The 10,423-nt window shown below is 49.8% G+C and overlaps 1 protein-coding gene across 6 annotated transcripts in view; it reads left to right on the top strand.

The window, feature by feature from the left end:
- Positions 1 to 498: 498 nt before the first annotated feature.
- nod1 (nucleotide-binding oligomerization domain containing 1) overlaps positions 499 to 10,423 on the top strand; it is a 12,826-nt gene continuing 2,901 nt past the window's right edge. The window contains exons 1-11 of one of the 6 annotated variants that reach the window (XM_086219246.1): positions 499 to 671; positions 3,590 to 3,787; positions 3,926 to 4,100; positions 5,506 to 7,303; positions 7,403 to 7,486; positions 8,163 to 8,246; positions 8,358 to 8,441; positions 8,602 to 8,685; positions 9,045 to 9,128; positions 9,212 to 9,295; positions 9,387 to 9,470. In XM_086219246.1, coding sequence (XP_086075372.1) covers positions 3,599 to 3,787; positions 3,926 to 4,100; positions 5,506 to 7,303; positions 7,403 to 7,486; positions 8,163 to 8,246; positions 8,358 to 8,441; positions 8,602 to 8,685; positions 9,045 to 9,128; positions 9,212 to 9,295; positions 9,387 to 9,470 — 2,750 coding nt within the window. In that variant the 5' untranslated portion in view covers positions 499 to 671; positions 3,590 to 3,598. The other 5 variants (XM_086219245.1, XM_086219244.1, XM_086219247.1 and 2 more) reach the window with 5 other exon arrangements.

Genomic DNA, 10,423 nt, shown 5'->3' with positions numbered 1-10,423 from the left:
GCCAAACTTGGATGTTCATGTTCTAAGAGTGAATTCCATCCTGAGGCCCATGTGCTCCCACGAGACTCTCCTCCAAAGAGCGGCAGGAATGAAGAGGTCCAAGGGTTGAGGACCGGAAATGAAACTGGAAATTTGGAGACCACCAGAGAGTTTGTGCCTCTGCGCCACGGGCATTTGAGTCCGGGGCGTTTCCCTTTCCAAACGTACCTCGAGACTAATTTGTGTCATTTCTCACAGCGTCCAGAAGGGGGTGCTAAGGGCAGCATTGTACGATGGAAGTTGACCCGCGGACGTCAGCAGAAGCCTTTTTCAAGATGTAACAGTCTGAGATCGGCTAACTGGAGACTTTAAATTGACCGTGGGCGTGGCTGGGAGAGCCAATGGTTGTCTGTCTCTATGTGTTGGCCCTGCCATGGACTGGTGACCTGTCCAGGGGGAAGGCTGCTGGGATAGGCTCCACCCCCACCCCCCCCGCGAAACTTAATAGGAATAAGCGGAAGACAATGGATGGATAACAGTCTGAGAACGACGTCTTTGGCGTGTGGGAGGAGCCTGAGTACCTGGAGGAGACCCAGGCGGACCCGGAAGAACTCGTCAGCAGTCCCGGCTGGCTGGTGGGTCGAATCCAGAATCTTGTTGCTGTGCGAACCACCACCGGACACATAGATCATGTAAGATATTTATTACATATGGATGTGCCCCCCCCCCCCAACACACCCGACTTCAGTCCACACCTGCAGTCCATCTTTAACCAGGAACTCAGACGTTGGGCCACATTCGGACCAGTCTTTGGTCCCCATGATGACGATAAGGGAGGTGCCGTCACCAGAGAAGGTTCCTCTCTCTCTCTCTCTCTCGGCGGGCTGGCCTGATGGGTACCTGAACGCAGCACGAGCGTGTCGTGTTGTGACGTGACGCTGGGAACTTTCACTTCTCATCAGCTGAGGAGCGGCGGGCGCCTGGGGAAGTCACCTGACGGTCCCGGCCATCCTGCGGGTCTGACCCCTGGGTGCTCACACAGATTGAAAGAGGAAAGACCGGCGTCGGTTCTGCTGACGCTTCTTCTTTTCATTGCACAACAGGAAGTTTTCGAGAGTTAACGGAGCGCGACTCGTTCCGTTTTTGTAAACTGGTGCTGGCGAGGCGATGCCGGAGGAGGAACTTCCATCCTGACTCTTCGACCCGCTTTTGTAAGATGTTTGAACCGTAAATATGAAGTCGGAACTGCTTCTCTCCTGTGTTTTAGAGGTCACGTCGACACCCGTGAGTAGTAAACGTGATAACCTCGCCAGGCTCGCTTGAACGGCAGCACCACACCAAACTCCAGCGCGTGGTTGATGTTTGGACGTCAGCTTGTTGACTTGTGACAGTAACACGATGACCTCGAACATGACGAGGGGCAACTCTCCGATTCTTCGGTTCGATCACTGCTTACAGTATCGGCTAGACCCTGTGGTTTGGGAAAGTATTTGATTCAAATGGATTTGATTTGGGCGGTGGAGCAGTGGTCCTCACGGTGGCCCCCACCAAGAAGGTTGTGGGTGGAGCAGTGGTCCTCACGGTGGCCCCCAGCAAGAAGGTTGTGGGTGGAGCCCCGGCTGCAGCACGGGGTCTTTCTGGGTGAGTCTCCATGTTCTCCCTGTTCCTGCTGGGTTCTCTCTGGTACTCCAGCTTCCTCCACAGTCCAAAGACATCAAGAGGGACCAGGTTAATCCAGACTCTAAATTGACCGTAGGCGTGGCTGGGAGAGCCAATGGTTGTCTGTCTCTATGTGTTGGCCCTGCCATGGACCGGTGACCCGGAAGGCCATGGATGGAGGATTTTATTTGAATTCACAATTTTTAAGGTAAATCTAAATTTGACGATTATGGTGATCCTGAGGCATCAAAATAAAAAGCTTTCCATTTCTTGAAGCTCAAAATCCTCGTTACATTTGCGGATGTGCTTTCGTTCTCTCCGTAACGTTCTTGATTTCATAACGGCCACAAAACCGATGTACGCGGGGTCATCTCGATGATTACCTTCGAGATGTTAAAAGGGTTTTGTGGCTCCTGATGTTCTCTGTCCTGTGGTCATCAGGTCCAAATGGCTCCTTGAGTGCTTAAGGTTGCCGACCCCTGGGCTGGAAGCTCAAACGCTGCTTCACTTGCCGTGACTGCATTCCCAGCTGCGTGGCGACGCCTGCTTGTTATTTTCAGGTTCAACGATCCTTGTTGAATGGGAAGAGAACGTGTGTGACGTTACTGACACTGAATTAAACCGGCCCAGTGTCAGAGGGAGCTTCAGCTGCTCATGAATGGATGGAATGTGGTTCTGCACCGGTTCTACCAGTCACCAGAGAACATCGCTCTGATTTGATGCGTTGCCAGTAAATCTGACGAGTTGAATCACGAGCATCACTACCATGGATGATGACATCAGCGCTCTTGATGATGGACAGTCCAAACTGACCTGGATGTCTTTGTCGTTCTCGTCACTGTGACATAATAATAATAATAATAATAATAATAATAACAAACATGTCTGTGCAGCACAGTTCAAAAACACGTTAACAAAGTGTTGCACAGACATAAACCACCGTTCATTTCCACGTTGCAGTCCAACAAACAAACAAGATGAGACGGTGATGTGACGGGGCAAGGCCATTCATTGACTTAAAAACAATCCATCCATCCATCCATCATCCATCCATCCCTCCATCTTCTCCCTCTTCTCTTGTTGAGGGTGGTGGGGGTGGAGCGTATCCCAGCAGCCTTCCCCCTGGACAGGTCACCAGTCCATGGCAGGGCCAACACATAGAGACAGACAACCATTGGCTCTCCCAGCCACGCCTACGGTCAATTTAGAGTCTGGATTAACCTGGTCCCTCTTGATGTCTTTGGACTGTGGAGGAAGCTGGAGTACCAGAGAGAACCCAGCAGGAACAGGGAGAACATGGAGACTCACCCAGAAAGACCCCGTGCTGCAGCCGGGGCTCCACCCACAACCTTCTTGATGGGGGGCCACCGTGAGGACCACTGCTCCACCGGGCCGCCTAAAAACAAACAATACAATTTTAAAATCGATTCTAAACACCACAGGTAACCAGCGCAATGAGGTCAGAATAGACGTGGTGATATTTCCATCTAGCGAGAACCCTCGCTGTGGTGTTTAGAACGAGTTGGAGGCAGTTGATGATTTCTGTGGTGGTCTGGAAAGTAAAGAGTTACAGAAGTCAAGATGACCTCATTTTGGCCACGTTCCTCATTTGACTGATAGTGGCTTTGGTGATACAAATAAAATGTTCAGCAAAACTCTCATCAGAGTCAAACACTCCTCCCCTCCTCATGCGTACTTGGTAAAACCACAGAAGCTAAGGTCTGGGTTCCAGAGTCCCTGCGTGTTTTGGGACCAAACACCATCGCTTCTGTCTTAGCATCATTTACCATTAAACAGTTACTGGACCTCCAGGCCTTGAGAAAATACACCTAATGTGTAATGGGGAGAGTCAGAGTTAACTGATAAAGAGCCTGCTTCAGTAGTAGTAGTAGTAGTAGTAGTAGTGGTAGTGGTAGTATAAGAAGTACAGGAGTCTTGTGTTGTTCCTCAGAGGCGACTGATGCGCGTCAGCATGGCTCAGCCAGGAGCAGCCGTGTCGTCCTGCTCGGACTTCCTCACCATCCACCGAGAGCTGCTGGTGTCAGAGCTGAGGAGCGTCCAGTGCGTCCTGGACAACCTGCTGGCCTGTGGCTTCCTGTGTGAGGAGGACGTAGAGATCATTCAGAGGTCTGCCACGAAGACGGACCAGGTAGGAAACTCTTTCCTAATTGTTCATTTTCCCAGTCATGACAAAATGTTAAATGTTTCATGTTTTCTAAAGTTTCTGTTGGCTTAAAACATTTTTGTGAAATAGTGGAATGAAACAAAGAGTTTAAATCTTTTGTAGGTGCGCAAAGTTTTGGAGCTGGTTCAGAGCAAAGGGGAGGAGGCCTGCGACTACTTCCTGTCCATCATCTATCGAGTACGAGACGCCTATATAGACCTGCAGCCGTGGCTGAGGGAGATCCACTACCACCCGAGAGAAGAGGTCATGCTGTTGAAAGTGGTGAACACGGATCCTCGTGAGTCCTGCACTCGCTTCTGGGTTCTTCCTCAAATGAGAGAGAGTAGAAGTGGGTGGTGCCTGCAGCTCATTGACCGCCATCTCAGTGACTCGCGCATGCACAGACGTTGCTGAGGAGGGCGGAGGTCTGACTTCAGTCAGGACAACGAGAATGCGTCAAAGTTATCAGGTGTAGCTGCAGAGGAAAGATCAGACTGAAGATATTCAGATCTCATGTCTGCGTCGCATCCAGTACGAGGAGTAAATCAAGCGTCAGTCTGCTCTATGAAGATTGACCCTTTTTAAAGCAGCTAATTTCCACCCCCTCTCAGTCGCCCCCTAGCAGATTGAAGTGGTATTATTTCATAATAATCACAAAGCCAAAGCGAATCCCATTAAGCTCCTTCAGGGGTCAGCAAAAACCACAGAGGCAGAAATAAGCGTCTCCATGGAAAAGACAGTTGAATTGAAAAACTGCCAGAGTTTTAACCTGAATAAAGTATCGGCAAAAGCTGTCACAAGATGCGTGTGGCGTCACGCCCTGGTGATGTTAGATACCAGGGATGCAACTAACAGGGTCTGAATCAGAAGCCGTGATGTCAGCGCTGGGAGAAAGGCGGGGCAAAACAGCTCGCCAGCAGGTTGTGTTGCTGGCCCAGTAGAAAATGCACCAGCTGAATATCCGTCTCACTCCTCTGGCAATGAGGCTCTTTTTCTGAAGTGATTGTTTTACCTGCAGCTGGAAACACAGCAGTCGTGTGTTTGAGGATTGCTGGATGATGCTGAGGCTATTAAAGCAAGAGCTTTAGCAGCTCTGAGCGGTAGCATCAGCTAACAAGTGGTAGCGTATGCTGCCAAGTAGCATGTAGTACTAATGAGCAAGCTGTGATTGGTCACCATTTTATCCTGTTTCTCTTTTGGTTGTCTTACAACAGAAACATGTACCTGAGAAAAGTTTGGTTCTGTTTTAGAGGATAAAGCACAGTGAGGTTAGAAGTGCGAGCACAGACAGCGGGAGAGAGGAAATACGGGACCTCAGAAATCAGTCTTGGCTTTCTTTCCTTGTCACGCTGGTCTCGTTTTCTTTGAGAGGAACTCGTGTCCTGTCTTGTAGTCACATGTCAACTTGCCCGTAAACTCAGCGGCGGGTGCAGCTATCTTGCCCCTCCCACACTAGAAAACCCAGTCTGCAAAACTTTAAACAAGTCATTAAAATCCAGATTGAAGGGAAACAGTCGAAGCACAGATGGTCTCATTTTTACACACCTTCTTCCATAAATATACAGTGATACAAAATGTTGGTGGCTGCAACTTTTAAGAAAGGACGTTTACATGTGATTCAATTGAAGAAGAAATCAAGCAAATGGTTTGATGTGAATCAGCTGATCCAAAACTAAGTTCCAGTCTGGGTTTCTCCATTCCAGTCAGCAGGTATTGTGGGAAGTTGAGACATGAAATGTGCCGCGACACCAGCTTCATCATGTCCTACGGCCAGCGAGAGGAGACTCGGCTGGAGGACCTCTACACCGACACGCTGATGGAACTGCTGAATGACTGCAATGAAAGTCTGGGCTTCATGGAGAGTCTGGACCAGCTCTTTAAGGACCATGCAGTCTTCAATCCTCAAGGGGAAATCATCTATGTCATGGGGGACGCAGGTGTGGGGAAATCCATTTTCCTGCAGAAGCTCCAGAACCTGTGGTCCAAGCAGGAGCTGCAGACGGATGCTCTCTTCTTCTTTAGGTTTCGCTGTAGGATGTTCAGCTCCTTCAAGAACACGGATCAGATCTCCCTCAGAGACCTTTTGTTCAAGTATAACTGCTACCCAGACCACGATCCAGACCAGGAAGTGCTTAGTTACATCCTGCGCTTCCCTGAGAAGGTTGTTTTCACATTTGATGGCTATGATGAGATTCAGGAGCATCTAGAACTCATGAATGCCCCAGAAGTAGCCTCACCGGAGGAAAAGGCCCAGCCCCTCCAGCTGCTGGTCAGCTTGCTCTCTGGGAAACTCCTCAAGGGTTCACAGAAGGTGCTCACAGCACGGACAGGCATCGAGATCCAGAGCAGGGTGATCAGAAAGAAGGTGGTGCTGCGTGGATTCTCGCCAACTCACTTGGAGACCTACATTCATCTGCACTTTAAGGAGCCGGTGCATCGAGAGCTGGTGTCGGTTCAGCTGGATGCTAGCCCTCACCTCTGTGGCCTGTGCTCCACCCCACTGTTCTGCTGGATCGTATTCAAGAGCTTCAGGCACCTGCACGCCATGCATGATCGTTTTGAGCTGCCTGAAACCTGCATCACCCTCACTGACATCTTCCTCCTGCTGACGGAGGTGTTCCTCAGCCACACAACCTCACCTGCCGTGTCGCTGCTGAAGAGAAGCACCCGATGCACCTCTGAGACACTCAGAGCCGGGCTCAGGCCCCTCAGGGCATTCGCCATCCTGGCGCGTGGAGGTATGGAGACAGGGACCTTCATTTGCAGCCAAGAGGAGATCACTGCTTGTGGGCTGACGGAGGAGGACCTTCCTCTGGGCTTTGTCAGACCTGTCAGCAACTTTGACGCCAGCGGCAGCCCTGCCACCTTTGAGTTTCTCCACATGACGCTGCAGGCTTTCTTGTCAGCGTTTGCTCTTGTGTTAGACGAGCAGGCCCCTGCCAGCTCCATCCTTAGGTTCTTCACCAAGTGCAACAGGAAGAGGAAGTCCTGTCTACCTTGTATTTGTGACATGTCAAAGCCTGGTGAGAAGCAGCTTGCCACGAATGAACACTTCCAGTTCACGAATCTCTTCTTGTGTGGACTGCTCTCCAAGTCTCACACCAGCCTGATGCAGCACCTGGTGCCTGCTAAGTTACTGAAGAAAAAGCAGGCCTTGCTAAAGTCCTACCTCTCCACCAGCGTGAAGTCCCATCTCCAAGGCTTACCTTACTTCGACAGCCCAGAGGGCATGAAAGTTCATGTGATGCCCAATTTCCTGTGGATGCTAAGATGCATCTTTGAGACAGGGAGCAAAGACATCGCTCAGATGACAGCCCGCGGCATCACAGCCGGCTTCATCAAGCTGGGCTACTGTAACGTGTTCTCCGGCGACTGCACCGCTCTCAACTTTGTACTGCAGCACCGCCACAAGCTGCTGGGTCTAGACATGGACAACAACAACATCAGTGACTATGGCGTGAAGCAGCTCAAGCCCTCCTTCTGCAAAATGACAATAGTTAGGTAAGAGACATGTGGCTAACGTGTCTCCATCCTGGTGTGTCCTAACCTTTCCTATATTGTATAATATTTAACTAACTTAACAAACTGATCCACCCACAGATTTTGTGTCAATCACCTGTCAGACAGCAGTATCGAGGTTCTTGCTGAGGAGCTCTGCAGGTACAAGATCGTTGAGGTCTTGGGGTGAGTAAAGAGCTGTAAGTCTGATATAAGAGTGGAAAGATCTCATGAAATGAAACATGCCCGTTCCCAGTTCCTGCATCTCTGTGCTTTTATCTGTTCAAAGATAACACATCAGTATGGGAATCTGACTTTTCTCTCCTGTGAAAACATCGGCTTGTGGACACACTAGCCGACGCCCACAAGTCGCTACATCTGTGATTTTACCGAAAACACATTACCAGCACCTGGACCAGCACCTGCATGGCCTTTAGGAGTCGTACTTCACATTTCTGTTGATGAGAAAATGAGTTCACTTCTTGAAGAGTTTATAGAAACTAACCTTAACCATGAACACAACACAAAATAAAAGAACAAATACAGAGAAGTCACCTGTGTAAAAAGAGATGTAAAGTATTTGTGTTCTTTGTGAGTTCTTTTGTCTTGGGTGGAGGTGGATGGGAGGTAGAGTGCTCACACGTGCATCTACAACACGTAACTTAGTCAGAGGTGCGTTTGTATGTGACATCATGAAACAGGTGGGCGTAGCCGGCATGACATCACCCAGATGTTTGTGGACGTGTTGTTGGAGATGGAGAGCAGTGATACCGCAAATGTACAAACGGCAGGTTACAGGAGGTGACGTTCAGATGCAGGTGCTGTTTCTCGCCGAGACCAAAGTTCTGAACATGCGTTTCAGGCTTTACAACAACCACATCACGGATGCCGGGGCCAAGCTTGTTGCTCGGATCATCCAGGAATGCCCAAAGCTGCGAATAGTCAAGTGGGTCATCCAAAAAAAAAAAAACGAAAAAGTGTGAATGCGTGTGGTTGTGGCATCATCTGTGTTTGGTGTTGTGTACTGTACGCTGATGGGTCCCGATCTGGTTCTCAGGATCGGTAAAAACAAGATCACAGGTGTTGGAGGGAGGTATCTGGCCAGTGCAATTCAGAAGAGCAAGTCCATATTTGATGTGGGGTAAGAAACACATCCAGCACGAGGAACACACAACCGCAAACCGTTTGCATCCATCGTTCCAGATTGATTCGAAGCGTAACTCTCCAAATGTTTGCTGCCGTCATGCAGCAGGATATCAGGTCCACGTGGGTCATGGTGGTTTGGGTGTCTCTGCTTCCAGAATGTGGGGGAACAGCATCGGTGATGAGGGGGCCGAAGCCTTCGCAGAGTCTCTGAGGCACCACCCAAGTCTCACCAACCTCAGGTTAACAGGCACGACCACCTGCACGCCGTACCGGGATCCAGTAGCTACAGCCGAGACAGTGAACAGCAGACACAACCAGAACGACCAGAGCTGACCGAAAATACGATACGACAATTTCAGGCAACAGGAAATGGAGATTTTTATGATGACAATATGAAGAGATGTTCTAATGTCACATTTCTAAATGACATCTGTTTAAAGTCTCTTCATCTTTTTTTTTTGAACTCAGGACTAATAATTATACTGACAGGGATTTTGAACGATGTAACACTGAATACAATAACATAAATATTCATATATATTAACTCCTTAAGTCCAAGATTAAAGGGAAACTAACACATTGTGTATCTCTGCTCCAGCCTCTCAGCCAACGGCATCACATCGAAAGGGGGGAGGATCTTGGCAGAGGCGCTGAAGGAGAACAGCTGCCTGCGGATATTCTGGTGGGTTCTCTGTTGACTTTGGGTCCTGGTGCTCCGGTGAAGGGGGTCTGGTCTGGTCTCAGTCTTGAACCTTGCCGTTGCAGGTTGGTGCAGAACAACCTGAGTGACGATGTGGCTCCACACCTGGCTGAGCTGATCAGAGCCAACACTGGTCTGTCCCACCTCTGGTACGCACAAACACACATTCTGTATCTACTCACGTGATGTCACCATTGACCGGCCTGTTGATGAACGCTGGGTCTGCTTTTACCTGCTCAGGTTAATCAGCAACCGGTTCACGGTGGACGGGATCAGATGTCTGGCTGAGGCTCTTTCCCAAAACACGGTGCTCAAAGAGATCTGGTGAGTTGAGATCAGGACCCACAGTTGCTGTGGGGAATGTGTCTGTTTCTGATGAGGAGGTAGACGTTGTGGACCTGCGCTGGTCCTCATCATCAACATACAGCGGATCGATCGATCGATTGATCCACACTAGCCATGGTATGCACTGACAAACCACCATTTTAGTGTTTCAGCGCTCGTGCAGGGCAGTGGCGTTAGAGGATAGAGGAGCAGGACTGTGACTGGAGAACTGCTGGTTCCGTTCTGGTGACTGGCAGGATAAATCTGGATGGGCAAAGTGAAGAAGCAGTGCCCTTGAGCAAGGTCATTTCAGGTGACAGAAGGTTGTGGAAGGTTGCTGCCTCGCTGCTCGGCTGCTCTCACCATCCAGTGGCTCTCCTGTCTCCGTCTCGGTCGTCAGAGAGTTGCAGTTGTGCTTTCATGAAGCAACTGCTGGTGGAATCATGATTGTACAATCATGGTGACATCTGACAGTGTTTCAGAAGCAGTTCTCGTGTGCCTTCGGTTATGAGTTAACTAGTCGTGTGGTCAACCCAAGCCACATGTCCCTGAGCGGCGTGAACTCCCAGTGAAGCTCAATCAAAGACCACATTAACCGAGAGAGGAGACTGCTGTTCTCGACAATAAAAATGACTCCCACAGAGGGAAGCTCTTGCGTTTCTCATGGTGACATCATGCACCCGTCATCCAAGACTTTGCTGCTGCAGGGCAATGCAGAGACACAAGCTGATGGAGTTGACTTGCGTTGCATCAGGAGTTCTTGTGAGAAAGATCAGAGCGCAGCCCGCCCACCTCATCCTCTAGTCAAGACGTATCAGATTACACGTCACGCAGAGCTTCTCATGACATGAAAGATGCCACGTCACAGTGGTGAGCGTGTTTGGCCTCGGATGTGAGCCTTCTCCACTACGATTAGCAGGTCAGTGGCCACATCCCTGTCTGCACAGTCCAGG

The sequence above is a fragment of the Aulostomus chinensis genome, chromosome 11 (assembly GCF_037954235.1).
Source record: "Aulostomus chinensis isolate RoL2024-O1b breed Wild chromosome 11, RoL_Achi_v1.0, whole genome shotgun sequence".
Lineage (NCBI taxonomy): Eukaryota > Metazoa > Chordata > Actinopteri > Syngnathiformes > Aulostomidae > Aulostomus > Aulostomus chinensis.
Note: the sequence above shows the minus strand (reverse complement) of the source record. Positions and strands in the feature narration are given on the sequence as shown.